Source organism: Chelonia mydas, chromosome 8 (genome assembly GCF_015237465.2).
Source record: "Chelonia mydas isolate rCheMyd1 chromosome 8, rCheMyd1.pri.v2, whole genome shotgun sequence".
NCBI classification, from domain to species: Eukaryota; Metazoa; Chordata; order Testudines; family Cheloniidae; genus Chelonia; species Chelonia mydas.
This window is the reverse complement of record NC_057854.1, coordinates 84,631,544-84,649,151: the sequence shown is the minus strand read 5'-3', so window position 1 is coordinate 84,649,151 and position 17,608 is coordinate 84,631,544. Positions and strand designations below refer to the sequence as shown.

General features: G+C 38.8%; 1 protein-coding gene across 5 annotated transcripts in view; it reads right to left on the bottom strand.

The window, feature by feature from the left end:
- NEGR1 (neuronal growth regulator 1) overlaps positions 1–17,608 on the bottom strand; it is a 600,029-nt gene that overhangs the window by 336,142 nt on the left and 246,279 nt on the right. For all 5 annotated transcript variants that reach the window (XR_006283270.1, XM_043520871.1, XM_007063440.4 and 2 more), the window contains exon 2: positions 237–469. Coding sequence is in view for 4 of the 5 variants with exons in the window: in XM_043520871.1 (XP_043376806.1) it covers positions 237–469 (233 nt within the window). In the remaining variant the exon portion in view is untranslated. The remainder of the gene's footprint in view (positions 1–236; positions 470–17,608) is intronic.

Genomic DNA, 17,608 nt, shown 5'->3' with positions numbered 1-17,608 from the left:
TTTTATGAACTTAGTGTAATCATTATGGTGCCAAAATCCATGGGAGAGGTTATGGAACAAAAATATAATAACATTAGACTAACATTCTAGAGGATGCATTCTGATCACAAGGTTACTGTGCATTAAGAAGAGAACATATTTTTTAAAAAATAATTTAATAAAGGACTGTTTTACTTTAAATGCTGATTTTTTCAATACATTCCTAATAATGCTGTGCAATTGGTTAAAACACGTACCTTGTACAGTTAAGTGCACCTGCATTGTTCTCGGAGTGTGTTGGGTCTGCACAGAACAAGTGTATGGACCGTCATCTGTCACATCTACATCCTGTATCTGAAGGCTGTATTCCCTTTTATTTGCTGTTGCAATTGAAACTCGAGGATCTACTGACCACTTATCACCTCCTGCAAAAATAATACTTGACCGGTTCAGCCAGGCACCTTTTGAAGCTCCATCTTCCAAATAACACCTGTGAATTAAAAAGATTAATAATCAGAAAAAGATTAATAATCAGAATGAAAATAAAGAGAGCTTTGTAAGTTTGTTAGTTATTTGTTTTCACACTAAGAGTCAATATTTCATATAACTACAACTTATTAGACATGGCTTAAAAAGCTGCAAGTCATTTAGAAATTCAGAAACCAAGTTTACTTTGGCTCCAAATATTGGGGAATCTTCCTTATAGCTTGCAATGAAAAGGTTTACACATAGGGAACTTCATTATCATCTCCTCCCTCTCTAAGTCTGCATTTTTGAATTGTTGCTGATGTGTGGCTACTGAGGACTTCAGTAATTTCTGAACTAAACCCCACGACCACTTCTGATGACAATAGGCCTAGAACTCAGTTCATTCTGCTCCAAAAATCACAGTTCCCTATCATTTAACTCCCTTAACTATCAGATTATTAAGAAATTTTAGCAATTCAAATTCCATTCAGTAGTGATTGGGATAGAGGTACATGCTATCTAGTATGAAAATTACTCTTCTTTTTCTTCCAAAATGAGTTTCTCCTCATTTGGTAAAATATTTGAAAAATTATTTTCCCTTAACTATTTTTCATGCCATTTCACAAGACTGACAATTAAGTTAAATATTTAACTGTACTATTTCTTTTTATGCTCATCTTATTTATCATTTCTAAGTTTTATGTTGTACAGTATTCTCCATTTATGTAAGCATAGCTCCCATTCCTAGACAACAAGCAAGTATGAAGCATATTTCAGCTACATCAAAATAAATGGAAGTGGATCAGTGGTATGTTAATGATTCAAACTAGTGTAATTAGTTTATAGTACACAACTGTAGTTTTGTACAATTATTGTTTATTAAAGAAGCAATTACAAAAAAAATAACATGCAATAGGGTACACTAAGCGATTTAATTGGAGCTCTGCAAGTAACTCCCTGCACGTTAAGATGTAGATAATACACCCAATGAATGTGACAAACTGCTTTCTTCTTTCTAAACTTCATTTTGAAAGTCTTTCTCTACAAATTAAAGACTAATTCTTTTAAATGAGTACAAAGCAGAACTACAGAATGAAAATATACATTGAAAGAGTTTGATATCTTTACACACTACACTAGGGATTTGAACACAGTGCTTGAGATTGCTACAAAATTGCAAGCTGAATGCAACAGGGTAGGTTACTGCTAACTATATGCTAACTAAATTAATCAGTTGAAAAATATTATGAACAATATATATTGCAGAATCTAATTTGCAGTCAGTTTTACCATGTGCAGAATCAGAACTAGTAGAAGCCAAAGTTCAGTGTTAACTGAAAGTCTTTTTTGTATGTATTCCATAAAAATATATAGCCCTCCATGAAGATAATTAAGCCACTGCATTGAATTACTATTGTTAATATATGGCATTACATATTAGAAAAACATTTGTAATATCTATCTAATATAGTTTTTCATCAAAGTAAATTGCTCACTGTTGCACACTGAGCTAAGAGAAATGACCGCACCTCATCTTGAGGGTATTTGGCTGGCTGGTCGAATGAAGGAAACGGTACTTTACGGCTGGGGTGGGAGGGGGGTGAAAACTGTTGCAAAAGGGTCACTGTAGTTGGTGACTCATCCCTTGGGAATGCAGGGTTTACAAGGGATAGCCCTGCACCCCAAGCCTCCCTTTTACATTGCGGGGGGGGGGAGGCGGTTGGGGACTCTTATGATTGGGTACGGCAGGCAGCCAACCCCCACATTCTTATAGCCCACCTTAACCCTCCTATGGGGGGTGGGGGAAATAGATGGTAAGATCCTGGCAATGGATTTGCTGGAGGGACCTGGATGGAAAAAGAGGGGGAACTGGTGGAAGACCCCCGGGTATGGTAAAGTCCCAGCAGTGGATTTGCTGGAGGGACCTGGATGGAAAAAGAGGGGGAGTGATGGAAGCCCCCCAGGTAATTATGGAATAAACGTGGGGTTACCTCCACTGTACACTTTTATCTGCCGGGTAGTGCCAGACATCTAATAATAAAGTTGCAAACTGATTAAACCCATGGCAAATGTCTCCTGTCCTTCTTTCAGTATAGCCAGACAATCTACTTAACAGGATATTGTTAAATGTTAACTAACAAGTAATAAAAACAGATTGTTGATTTGTTAGCACAAAATCAAGAAGGGATTATTAGATTGTTGGGCCAAACTATGATGTGAGGCCACAAATTTATGTGCAAATCTGCACATGGCACTTGATCAAGTGGCTATAAAATACTATTTCTAAAACAGTTTTAAAACAGAATGAAAAATCCTGACTTAAGTATATACTTCTCATAGCTGAATCCCTGATAATGAGATGCAATGAGTGTAAAAGCTAATGCTAAATTTCATTCTAAAAATAAATAAATAAATGAAAAATCTAGCCCTTTTTGTTGCTCAGAAAGCCTTAAAAATTTAACTTGATAATGTATTACCATGATAATTCATAAAACTCACATATTATCTACAGCCCGAAAGGCCCCTGTTTGTGGTCTGAGAACCTGATTTTTGGACAGACCAGCGTGCAGCAGTGAGGGAGTCAGGGCCTCCTGAGCTGCCACAGATTGTGTTACAGCTGACACAAGCTCCCTCCCATCTGCCAACCAGCTGAGAAACCAAGGTAGCAACTGGTTGTCATGGGGGGAGCAACTCAATGGTGCATTGTGCACAACACCAAGCATGAGTTTGGAAGCAAATTGCTCCTGTGTTCTAATCCTTCACATACAGACTCCTTCTGATGCCTAAGGCTTTGTTGCCATCTGAAAATGAGGGAAACAGTTCTTTCTTCCCTACCTCACACAGCAGCATTTTGACTGATCATTAATTGATGTTTGTACAATGCTATATAAATTCTAAATATTAGACACTGATTGACAGGGAAGGGAATCTTGCTGAGACAGTGGAATACAGATGGGAACAAGAGAGAGAAACCTTAATTCCGAAAGCTTATGCTCAAATAAATTGGTTAGTCTCTAAGGTGCCACAAGTACTCCTTTTCTTAATTCAGAAAAGCACTTAAGCACATGCTTAAGACCATCCATATGCAAGAGAAAACATAAGTAGGTGTTTAATCACAACTATGTGCTTAAGTCTAATTGATTTTATGGGGGCTTAAAATGAGCTCTTAATTGCTACCTTAAATAGGAATTTTCTCCTGAACTGTAATCAGAGAGGGGATATCTGTTGGAAGCAAAGAGAATACATGAAGGCTCGGTAAGGGAGGAGAGAAAATATAATCCAGGAGAGAGCAATGGGATGGATGTTGGATCAGGTGAGGATGAAAGAGAATATGAGTGAGAAAGGAGATGTGGCTTGTCAAAGAAAGAAGAAGAGAAAATTAGATTAAAAATACACAGAACTGAGACAAAAGGAAGAAAATGTTAGGAAGATGGATAGAGAACACCAGAAGAAGGAAGGAAGGAAAAGGGAATAAGGAAATTGGAGAAGGGAACAGGTAAGAAAAGGCATAACATTTAGACAAGTAAATGTTACTTATTTATGCTCCTTTTATTTTATTGTACTCCCCTGAAGATGTCTGGTTCTATATGTTTGGGACACCAAGACAGAGACTGAAAGCTCTTCTATGGAGAGATGTTTCAGATTTTTCTTCCTTGTTCACACCAGTATGAGCAGACCTCAGTGGAAAGCTTTGGGTTCCTAAAGGAAGAGTTTGGAGGTCTGGAGAGATTTGGGGGATGTAAACAATAATCTTGAAGACCTTCCCTGAAACCCAAAAGATGATACTGTGCATAGTGGACTGGGGAGGGGCAAGGACAAAAACCACACTTTGCAGGCACACTCCAAAATCCTTACACTGCTCTTTGGAACTTGGTATTTTTTTTCTCTAATACCACCCTACAGCAGTTTGATGTGAGGTGTATATGAGTATTTATGAAGGTAGCCTTTGGGTCCAGGTGAATATTTAGATTTTTCTTTCTCTCTAATTCTGCCCAGATACATGGGTATATATATATACACACACACACACACCACTAGCATAACTGCTCCCCCCTCCCCACAAAAATAAAGGGTTTACTTAGATTGTAAGAAAATAAGCCACTTTTGCTCACAAATGTTGAATAATGAAAGTAGCAATTTTAAGGGTACCAACTAAAGATAAAAGTGGATTTTTCCTCAGATTCAAAATTAAATCACATGAAAATGATGTTCAAAAGGATAGGTTAGCCATTTACTGTCACAGCTGCCTCAGCACCCTAACGGGCAGTTCTGAAGCTGTCAAAAGCCTGCAAAGAAGCCAGATGCTGTGACGTGTTCTGAAAGTTGCAAAGTTTCCTCATTGCTCCTCATTTAAACATAGCTCTTTCAAAATCATGCTGAGAAAAGGTGAGATAAATGAGTTCTTAAAAGGGATATTATAAACATTAGATTGCGTCCAGCTGTTTTATTTGGTCTGGTGATAGTTTCTCACTCTTTTTGAACGATGTGCCAAAGACCAAGTTGTTCTTGCTTGGCCAATTCCCTTTACCATCCAAAGTGAACATCACAAATAGATAGGAGGAATCTGCCAAAAAACAACTTTAAAGTTGATTAACAAATATAATATTGTACATTGACTATAATTTACTCACTACAACAAGGGGATCAATTTTCAAGGTTGAGCAAGCAAGGTCATAGACAGGACTTTTCCTGATGTATAACCAAAAATCATACTTTCCCAGTTTAGGTTCAGTGGCTCTCCTTGAAAACAAGAACTTTTCTGGAACACAGAGACATAACTCAAAGAAAAATGACATTCCAAATCAGGTTCCTGTTCTGCGTGTACCTTTAGAAAGTGGACTTTTAGGAGTGATAAAATATGTGTAGAAAGAAAGATTATTTTCCCTGAAGCAATCTTCTCCAAAAGTAAAAAAAAAAGGGCCATATTCTGTGTTGACTCACAATCCGTGCAAATCCACTGAGGCAATAAGATTGAACTAAATATAAGCCAGGGCAGAATTTGGCCCAAAGATTTCATGTAGGATAGATTGAACATTAGTAAGAACACAGCAATTTGCTGCATTGTCCCAAACCAGCAACAAAAAGGTGGCAAAAAAAAGCAATGGAGAAAGTGCCTACAGTATTTAGTGCAGTGGTTCTCAAATTTTTGTACTGGTGACCCCCTTTCACACAGCAAGCCTCTGAGTGCGACTCCCCCTTATAAATTAAAAACACTTTTTTATATTTAACACTATTATAAATGCTGGAGACGAAGCAGGGTTTGGGGTGGAGGCTGACAGCTGGCAACCCCCCATGTAATAAGCTTATGACCCCCGGAGGGGTCCTGACCACCAGTTTGAGAATCCCTGATTTAGTGTACAACCAGTCAATTTTATTTGCTGCAGATACATTGTCCTATGAATTCATATTTTTTCTGTTTGTAAATTTCTCCTGATTTGTGAATGTATTAATTACCCATATGTTCAAAAATACATTCTTGGCAGTATTGTGCTAGTTCTTCCTTGCCATTTATCCCTTAAACCACAATTGCTGCATACACTCATCTCTGTTCACTACCCCACTTTTTCAGTGAGCAAAAATACTTTAACTTTTAATATTTTATGCATTTCACAGTGTGTGATAATTCTATGCTAATGAAATTAACTACCAAAGATTATAAAGGGTTTTCCCTTTTTCTTTTGGTTTAAAGCCCATTAACATTATTTAAATAATGATGAGGGTCAGACAGACAACTTAGCTTGTATCCCACCTACTGCCACACAAGAATTAAATTTGGCCTTGAAACTCACTTCTCAGATTGATAGGAACATCATTGAACTGGTACCTTCAGTGCCTGTGGGAAGTCTACAGACTGCACAACTCTCACACCATTATTGCAACCTCAAAGAGGTAATGTGCCCTCAGCCGTAAGGGTGAGTGAAATATTCTCAGAACATGTGCATCTTGATCTCTGAGGGGGCAGGAAAAGCTTAGATGAAGGGGGAAAGTGTCCCAGAATGAAAGTGAATGAATGTTACATGATATCCTTCTGAATAGGACCAACTTCCTTGATTTCCACTCACGATGATGAGAGCTCCCTTGGTACATGCCTTGTTTGAGGTCAGGTGGGGTTATAGATCCCCTACACTGAGGTGCCTAAGGCTGTTCTACTGTCAAAATAAAAGGACAAACACTGATGAGAGTGCACTACTAAAATGTCTCTTTCCTTATAAGAGAGTAGCAAAGCAAATAGGATACAAACACAAAAAAATGGTCAGGTTTAGAATCTTGTTACAAACTTGAAACTTGGCCTAAGAAGCTGACAGGTTTCCTAAGATTTGCAACCATTTCAGGAAAATTTGGGCACAGTTTTGTGTGATCCTGAGAATATATTCAAAGGACTCTGATCTGAATTCTTGTTTTCATGCAGAATAATCCAGAGCTTTCTACTGAGTTTCATTTTGGGGTTAGTTTGATCGCAAAACTCAGAACCTGATTCCAATTCACTTTATACCAGTTTTACATAGTGTGAATCTATCAGTTGAGTTACTCCTGATTGACTCCACTGGAAGTAAGATCAGGCCCAAAGCTGCAGATCAGTGCAGAAAATCTTGTGAATTGAAACTACTGACTTTTCTATGGGTCTCTGTCACAGAGTCTGATACTTGTATCACTTACAACAAGATGCAGGGTTTATGCACTGCTCGTGGTAGTAAGCACAGTCATAAGACAAACCATTCCGATGTGTAGAAAGAATAGTAAATATGGCAGGCGATCAGCTTGGCTTAACAGTGAAATCCTTGCTGATCTTGAACACAAAAAAGAAGCTTACAAGAAGTGGAAGACTGGACAAATGACCAGGGAAGAGTATAAAAATATTGCTCGGGGATGCAGGAGTGAAATCAGGAAGGCCAAATCACACCTGGAGTTGCAGCTAGCAAGAGATGTTAAGAGTAACAAGAAGGGTTTCTTCAGGTATGTTAGCAACAAGAAGAAAGTCAAGGAAAGTGTGGGCCCCTTACTGAATGAGGGAGGCAACCTAGTGACAGAGGATGTGGAAAAAGCTAATGTGCTCAATGCTTTTTTTGCCTCTGTCTTCACTAACAAGGACAGCTCCCAGACTGCTGCGCTGGGCATCGCAACATGGGGAGTAGATGGCCAGCCCTCTGTGGAGAAAGAAGTGGTTCAGGACTATTTAGAAAAGCTGGACGAGCACAAGTCCATGGGGCTGGATACACTGCATCCGAGAGTGCTAAAGGAGTTGGCGGATGTGATTGCAGAGCCATTGGCCATTATCTTTGAAAACTCATGGCGATCAGGGGAAGTCCCGGACAACTGGAAAAAGGCTAATGTAGTGCCCATCTTTAAAAAAGGGAAGAAGGAGGATCCTGGGAACTACAGGCCAGTCAGCCTCACCTCAGTCCCTGGAAAAATCATGGAGCAGGTCCTCAAGGAATCAATTCTGAAGCACTTAGAGGAGAGGAAAGTGATCAGGAACAGTCAGCATGGATTCACCAAGGGCAAGTCATGCCTGACTAATCTAATTGCCTTCTATGACGAGATAACTGGCTCTGTGGATGAGGGGAAAGCGATGGACGTGTTGTTCCTTGACTTTAGCAAAGCTTTTGACACGGTCTCCCACAGTATTCTTGCCAGCAAGTTAAAGAAGTATGGGCTGGATGAATGGACAATAAGGTGGATAGAAAGTTGGCTAGATTGTCGGGCTCAACGGGTAGTGATCAATGGCTCCATGTGTAGTTGGCAGCCGGTATCAAGTAGAGTGCCCCAAGGGTCGGTCCTTGGGCAGAAAAGGACCTAGGGGTTACAGTGAAGGAGAAGCTGGATATGAGTCAACAGTGTGTCCTTGTTGCCAAGAAGGCCAATGGCATTTTGGGATGTATACGTAGGGGCATTGCCAGCAGATCGAGGGATGTGATCGTTCCCCTCTATTCGACATTGGTGAGGCCTCATCTGCAGTACTGTGTCTAGTTTTGGGCCCCACACTACAAGAAGGATGTGGAAAAATTGGAAAGAGTCCAGCAGAGGGCAACAAAAATGATTAGGGGACTGGAACACATGACTTATGAGGAGAGGTTGAGGGAACTGGGATTGTTTAGTCTGCAGAAGAGAAGAATGAGGGGGGATTTGATAGCTGCTTTCAACTACCTGAAAGGGGGTTCCAAAGAAGATGGCTCTAGACTGTTCTCAGTGGTAGCTCATGACAGAACAAGGAGTAATGGTCTCAAGTTGCAGTGGGGGAGGTTTAGGTTGGATATTAGGAAAAACTTTTTCACTAGGAGGGTGGTGAAACACTGGAATGTGTTACCTAGGGAGGTGGTGGAATCTCCTTCCTTAGATATTTTTAAGGTCAGGCTTGACAAAGCCCTGGCTGGGATGATTTAGTTGGGGATTGGTCCTGCTTTGAGCAGGGGGTTGGACTAGATGACCTCCTGAGGTCCCTTCCAACCCTGATATTCTATGATTCTATGATTCTAAGAGCATTTGCAGGTTTAAGTCTGTAGCCCCCTACATCCAAATTATTTGAAGCATTTATTGATCATTCATGAATGATAAAACAAAAACCAAAATTGAATTAGGCACCATAAACACCAATAACATAATCTGTCATGTTAATTAAGGCCAAATTATTTATTATAATTAATGGATACTGATTGATAATGAATGTATTATGGGCCCCATCTTTTTTTCTTCTTGAGCTTCTGCTTATCTTTAAACATCACGCTAGTCACCATAAGATTTCACTTAATGCAATTAATTTTAAAACAATCTCCAAGAAGCACCAGTTATGTTTTATGAACAAAGAACAAACATATAACAAAATTAATTGAATCAAGTATTACAATAATTAAATAAATGAAATATTAATCCTTATTTATCTTATGTCTCTTGAGAAAATTTTGACTAAACCATAGTACAGTCAGGAGATTGTCTCTGTCTTAAAATGTGACTATGAGAGTGCAATGGAAAAAGTAATTCCTTTTTTTTTTGATGGAAGGCTGTAATCAAAAATGTTTTACACAAGATTTAAAACATCATTTCCAGTGTTAACTGACATAACTGCATGGGGATATTTCAATATTTCTTCCAACAGTTATCAGAGAATGACTTGCTGCAATTTGCAAGTATTGGATATCATCCTGTCCAATTTCCTTAAAAATCTCTAACCACATCTTCCCTATTCCTCGCCTTCTATGCTATTCTTTCTCCAGGAATAAATCTAGGTGTTTCTTGAACTCATTGCTACAGTCACCTTCCCCACAATTAAAACATAGATTTATTACTAATTATACAAAATAGTTCTGCTTGAATTTCTTAATTGGGATTTTTTTTTTTTTTACTTATAGGGGTTCGGAGGGTAGGAGGGAGATCAGGGCTGGGGAAGGGGATTGGGGTGCAGAAGGGGTCAGGAGTGCAGGCTCCGGGTGGCACTTACCTCAAGCAGCTCCGGGAAGCAGCGGCATGTCCCCCCTCCGGTTCCTAGGCGGAGCCGCAGTTCCCGGCCAGTGGGAGCTGTGGGAGGAGGGGGGACATGCTGCTGCTTCCAGGAGCCATGCCGAATAGGGCAAAGCCCCCGACCCTGCTCCCCAGCTGGAGAGCCAGAGTGGGGCAAGCCCTGGATCCCGCTGCCCGGCAGGAGCTCGAAGGCCAGATTAAAACGTCTGGAGAGCCGGATGCAGCCCCCGGGCTGTAGTTTGCCCACCCCTGCCCCAGACACATACTCAGGGTGGCTTGCCCGTCTCACTGCTTGTGCTGCTGCATCTACTTTTTTATTTTTTTAAAACATGCTAGCGCCACGAGAAACTGCCTGGCTCCTCGAACTGGGAGTGGCACCCCCAGCTTGACATGCAGACATATGCTAAGCGTGGAATCCCACAAGCTGTGCATGTGGACAGGGACGGGAGGGTGGAAAAAGAGAAAGTGGGAATCTAGCTGTAAAGGTGTTAGTCATTTTACACAAGAGCTACAGAGTTAAAAACACAGAACATTTCCTATTTATACCTGGCTTTAATGAAAACAATGTTATATGTTATGAATTGCTTCTTTAACTGAATATGTCCTTAGAATGTGTAAGACAGAGCTGTGCAGAAAATGTTTATAAAACAAATACAATTATTGACTTTTCAATGAAAATTTTGATTTGTCAATGAAAAACTGAAATCCATTTTTGGGTCATCTAAACCTCCCCCAAAATTGGTTTCGCAATTCTGTTGCTGTGCCTCATGCCCCCATTGTCTTTGGTGGGTTAGGCTCCCTAGATGCATCATGGGAGATGTAATTCACCAAAACCTCCCCTCTTGTTGAGATGATTTGGTGCATCACAGGAGATGTAGTTCAGCCAGAGTATGTAGACCATCAAGGGGAAGGAGGGCATGAAGGACCCAAACTACAACTCCCATGGGGCACTACAGCATCATTTCAGAATCACTTTTTTATTTTTAAACAAAACTATTTTGATTTCTGGGTGTTCAGTTTTTCAAATAAAAAAATCAAAATTTTCTATGGAAAGCAGACACTTTTTGCGAAATATTTTATATAAAAACCCAATTTTCTATTAAAAACAGTTTTCAGGGAATATTTTTGACCATCCCCAAGGATAGAATGGATTTAAATCAAATGGTAAGTGAACGTGGAACATCAGAAGGTTCAGAGGTTAATTTTGGATAAGCATGCAAAAGTTCAGAGCCTTATCTGAGTGATCCAATCCTCAAGGGTCTGATAATTGGGCCAAAAATCTTGCAAGGATTCCAGTACTTCCTGCTTCTGGCAGTGATAGAAATATTATAAACACAGACTATTGATGTTTTCAGATTTTCACTACTGTTCTATCTGGAAACAGTGAGTTGAGATGAACACCAGAAAAGATAACAAAACATAGCTAATTGAACTTGTCTGAACCATAAAGAAGATTTATTTCCAGCTCTAAGTGAAAGTTCACTAGGTACTTTTTTTTTAATCTAAACCAATTTGTCCATGCTTAATAATAATTACAGGCCAAAATCTGGCCCTGGTAATTCTGTGGCACAGAGCTGCACACCTCAGAGGCACTTGGGTATGGAGGGCAGAGAGCAAACAGCCCCCCACTGCCAAGTAATTCTTACCCCTACCAAGGCAAATATATCCATATATTTAGCATTCCCGTCACTCTCCCCTACTGTGTATGCAGTTTACAATGTTTAATGCTGCTTCATGGCTGCAGAGACCCCTATGGTAACAGGATGGCTCAAAAGCCTATTAGGAGTTGCTTGGGGTAGCGAGCTTATATATATATGAGCTCAATACTTCCCAGATACAGAAATCTTCTACCCTCTATATGCAGCAAGAGATACTGACCTCTCTACCGATGTAAGTAATTATAGCCTGAGCAACTGGAACCGTGAAGACCCAGGAACAACCCTCTCTGCAGTGGAAAAGAGGCCTAGGATTGGGGTCTACGTGTCTGGGGATCCTCCTGAATAAATGTCTCTCTATAAATGTCTGAAGCATTTCATATCACAGTGGAATCACACCCATATCACAGAGGAAGCCAGAATGGAGGGAAAAAAAAGCCTAAGCATCATTGGAATTCACAACGTTAGATAGACAATTTTCTTCAAGAAGCAACACAGCTGATTTACAGTTAACGGAGTTTGTAGATGTCAAATTAGCCACCAGAGGGAGACTATGTAGTTCAAAGAATGGAACTGAAATCTGCACAGCCAATTCCCAAGAAGCCAAATAAAACAGGAGCTTAAGATCTATGAACAGTATTTTTAAACTAGAGTTTAAGGTTGTAGATACAGAACTTTCTCTCTCTGGCATTTTCATTCACTTGATAGGGATGGTTTTGCACAATGCATCTGCCTTTTATAATACTACGTACAGTTTACACTGTCCACAGATTAGGGAGGGATACAAAGAAACATACACAAGGAAAGCCCTGTTTTTCTCTACTTTGCATTTGGACAATGCAGTTTGTGAGAAGTTCATTTTGGTTGGAAATGACTGGAACATTGTCTGAATAGGTTTAAAGAGTGTAAGATACTATATCTTGGTTGGCATCTTCATCATACCATTTGCTGTACCCTGAAAACCTAATTTCAATTCCTGTTGATTTTTCAGTTCATCCCAGTATATCTGATTGACTTTTGGACTTCCTCAAAACTACTTTTTTTTTTTTTTTTTTAAAGAAAAGCCTTCCTGGATAAAAATAACCCAGCAGCACTCAACTGAAATATGATGGGTTTTTCTCACATGCAGTGCTACCTTTCCAGAGTAAAAAGGTTTACAAATATTGAATTGTCTGCCTTTCCCAGCAGGCAGAAACCACATTGTACATTTTAAACTGTGCACTCCAATTTGGGAGCAACTCTAGATGACAAACTGTTAAAGAAGAGAAGTGCTTATTATCATAATTATGAATAGATTTTAGTCCCTTCTAGAGTATGACAAATCTTGGTGGATGCTGCAGGGTGTGTCTTAGAGCAGTAGGAAACAAACTAACCCTAGTAAGTTCACTTCATTGTCAGAATTCAGGTTAGGAAATCCATAGCCAGACAGTCCATCATTCCCAGCATCTTCCTCTTCTTTACAACAAGCCATCTGGCCAGTTTTACAACTCAGCATACAGTTCAGTTCCTCTTCCTATTCCAGTCATCTGCTCCAAGTGCCAAATCCTGACCCCCTCTTCTGGCTCAGCAATCTCTCACTATCCTCCTTATGCACAATCAGAAAGAGTCCAATCTCTATTCCACCCTCACCTTAATTGAGGTTGGAGAAGCTTTGCTTGAATACGTAGGCATTGGCACCTAGGTATTTTAAACATGCTCACATGAGCTCTCTTGTCCTTTGGCTTTTTCTTTGCAGAGATTCTACTTTTTAAGCCACTTAAATTCTACTCAGTAATATCATACATATTATAATAAAGCTTATCATCTTTTTTTTCATTTTCAAAAGTTCCAGTCCATCTCCCTTGAATGGCATATATGTTCTCCAAAGGCCTATATGTTACCCATCACTGTGTGGTATAGAAAGGAGCTAAATAGTGGATAATTGGCCAGATGGAAGGCATTTATGTGGCATACTTCATCCCTCATAGCATACAACTTATTCACAACACCAGTGTGCCTTCACTATTGTGTAGGGACAGCAGGCAGTACAAGGAAGGATTTGGGGACCATGATACTATCCATGATAGGGTCCTCTTATAAAACTTTACATAAAAATGGCCATTCTGGATCAGACCACTGGTCCAGCTAGCCCAGGATCTTGTCTTCTGACAGTGGCTGGTATCAAATGCTTCAGAGGGACTGCACAGAACAAGGCAATTGTTGCATGCTTCAACCCCTGTCATTCAGACCCAGCTTCTGGCAGTCAGAGGTTTAGGGATACCTAAAGCATGATGGGCTGCATCCCTGGACATTGTGGCTAATAGTCATTGATGGACCTATCCTCCATCAACTAATCTAATTCTTATTTGAGATTCTTACCCAGTGTTTTCATTCAAATAACTAATTTAATATAGTAGCAATATACTTATTCATAATTAGCTCATTTGAAAAGTTTGCTTCCAAACTTATTAGTTTCTACTTTTTTGGGGTGTTGTCCAGCAATATTTTATACTCCTTCATGAAGCAATAGATTTGAACTAGAGAAATGTAAATGTTTTGGGAGAAATCAAGGAAACTGTCCAGAGATACCTGATGATCCATGGATTTTTCAAAAGAAACAGCTAATACCATGTGCTTTTTAACTGGCAAACTGCCTGAAATAAATGGATCAAGTGGCTACTTGCTACCTGAATTTTCAGGAGTAATTAACATAATTACCATCCACATGTGTCTCATAGGTCACCTTTAGTACTTTTGAGATTTTGTGTATGGTTTATTATATGTAAGGGCTGCACAAACCACATTATTATGCTCTATGACTGGGCTTCACAAATTTGCCAGACACCTACCAGCGAGTTGCTGATATGAAAGATGGGAAGGCAGGGGAACACAAGAAAGGTCAAATGCAAAAGTTCCAGTGCTTTCTCTGCTGCTTCTTCAAGATTTCCCAAGCACCTGCAAAGGGAAAGATTCTTGACATTGTCACTGGTGCTCAGAGAGTTCTGAATAATGTTTGATGGATCCCCAAAGGGATTCCCCCAGGTTCATGGGGACCAAATACACAAAGGGATCTAAATAGCAGCGGATGCATCTGAAGAAGTGGTTTTTTACCCACGAAAGCTTATGCCCAAATAAATCTGTTAGTCATTACGGTGCTACCAGACTCCTTGTTGTTTTTGTGGATACAGACTAACATGGCTACCCCCTGATACTTGAAAAGTATTGTATTAGTTTCACTTGCTGTTGCAACAGACACACTGGAACTGTTTTTCTGAAGACTTAGAAAAGAGCACTGCACCATTTTACCTTATGGTCACGTTTAGAGTGTAATCTTTGCGATCCCACGGGCTAGGCACTTCTTTTTTAAATTAAAGCTTAAATACTATAGCAACTGATACTTCAGCCTCCTTCATTCACCAGGGAATGCCTCTTACTCACTAGTAGCAAATGGAATTTTCCAAGCCCTGCTCTGTAGTATAAAGAAATAGCAGAACCTCATGGAATTCACCCCACCTACTACAATAATTCTACTTCCATCCACATATCCTCATTGCAGACTGCTACTCTATTACGGATCTTTATAGTCTCTTAGAATATTAACTTAAATGCCTTCTCTATCAAGAGAAACAATTCATAGGAAAAACTAGACACAAACATTTTTTCTTTTTTGTATGACCTTTAACTGTGATTAGCCAAATCGTATTTAAGGCCACATAGTATGTTTGTCATTATCATGATTTGTATGTAAAGTTGGAATTTTAATTGTAGATCAATGGGAGTTCGGTATCTAGGCAGTTTTGACCATCTGACTAGATGCCCTATCTGCATCTTTAGCAATTAAATCCTTTTTAAAATCTGTCCCTAAATGTACAAAAATCTCCAGCAAATTAGATTTTTTTCAACTTTTCCTATGAGAGTATCCTAATGAACTAAGATTTCAATAGGAAAGTGGCTGAACGAAAGGGTGCCTCAGCATTTTTCTTGTCTGTTTTCATCTTGGATTGCTGCTTGCAAAGCAGAGTTTCAAAAGCTAGAGTACATACTGTGTAGAGTAGTTTGTAACAACTGTACTTACACAAATAGCATTACACTAAAGGTCTTATCCAATTTTCTTGCACTGCCTCAGAACAATTTAGACACATCAGCTGCCTGACAAAAAAATTGACAAAAAATGTAAATGGAAAGAGATTTTATTTTTATACCTCTTGCAAGTTTACTAATATAATTTGTCCTATATTCAGTGCTATCTGGATTTAAATCTGTGTGGGTTTCAACCTTAATATCTAAATCATCCAAGCCAAACAAAAGTTTTGTTCTCATGAACTAGGTTTCCAGCCTCCACCATTCTGAACAGATAGCAATGAACTGAGATAACAGTTACATGTATATTTCAAATATCAAGTATAGGTTCTTCATTTTATAGGCCAACTCCACCAGATGGAATAACCAGGCACAACTCTAATGAATTAGAATTATCTACAGAATTTTTATATGAAAAAACTTCTCTCTTTCTCTGCCTCCTCTCCCCCCCGCACTCACTCTCATATGCTGTTGATGGATTGATTTTGCAGACCTAAAGTGAACAAAATAAGCATAATAGAAAAACAACAATAATACAGTGGAGACACTTTAAAACTGTAATCTGTTTGATATTATTGGTTCTACTAATATTCTCCACTCCATATGTAGGGATTATCTCCCACACTAGTAGAATCATTCTAAACAGGAGGAATTTTAATTTGCAATCCCTACAAAAAGAAGTATCATATACTGGCTGCTACATTTTGCATCTATTTATTTAATTCCCAAAGCTTATATGATCCTACGTTCTTATTAGCGTACACTGGTTTCTAAACTTTATGAAAAAATTGGTCACTATAGCAAAATAATATATAAAAATATAAACAAGGACTGCATATTTTTGTTTAACCATTCAGTGGGAAAAAGTCTTCTTGACAAACTTAAAGTCAGGTATGTTTGTATTATATAAAAAGATGAGTCAACCATTTCTGCAGATGACAGCCAAACCAGATGGTACAATTTTTCCCCTTGGTTTTCTGCCATGTGACACTGAAACACAAATTAAAGGAATAAAAAGCAACATAAGCTCTGAGACCACAGCAAAGCAGTTAATCAGGCCTTTGAAAATGTTGTTTGTTATATCTGAAATGTTCAATAACCTGGGCTTTGGTGGAAGGGTTTTAACATATATATATAAAAACACACATACATATATATATTTTCATTCTGTATATATAAAATGAAAATTGGTATGTTTGTGAACATACATGTGTCTGAAAGCAACCAGCTAGGTTACTGATAGAGATCAAGGAATAATTAGCTGCTGCATTTGTTTCAGTTTAGAACACTTATGGTGATCCTTATTATTTTCAAGGCTAAAAATGAAAAAAGATTTCATCACTGATGTAATAAGTTCTGACAAAAACATGAGGACTGAGAACAGAAGATTATTACAGTAAGATACATTCATGAAAAAATAATGAATGTAGATTTGCCATTATACTTGCAAAATTCAAATACATGCCACATCTTACTAATGAATGTATTATGATGGCCATGGAACACCCATACTGGACTTTTAATTCTTACAGTGCAAACAAAAAACAAAAAAAAAGAAGAAGGAATACAGGTCATTTTAGTCCAGGCATATTCCATTGGTCAGACTCACTTGTATTCTAGGGTTTAATTTAAAAAATAGTCACATGAATGTTTGATATTATCTTGGGTCTCAGAGAGCAGGGATAATCTAAAAGAGTTTGATCTAAAAGAAAAATGAAAAGCTACTGAACTGTATGCAGATATAAATACATCAGTTGGCTGAAATATGTGAGCAAATATGAGTTGCACAATAAAATCATTTGTGAGGAAGAAGAAGCCATAGTTTTTGGACATAGAAGAAAGAATCAAATACTCGCAGCTGTGATTTGTGGGGGACTCCCATAACAGTATCACAGTGCTGACCTAACATGGAACTATGGTATTCCAAGGACACTCTTCTAATTTCTCTGATGCATACTTTTTCTCATGCTCCTTTTGGAGATGTATGCCTCTTT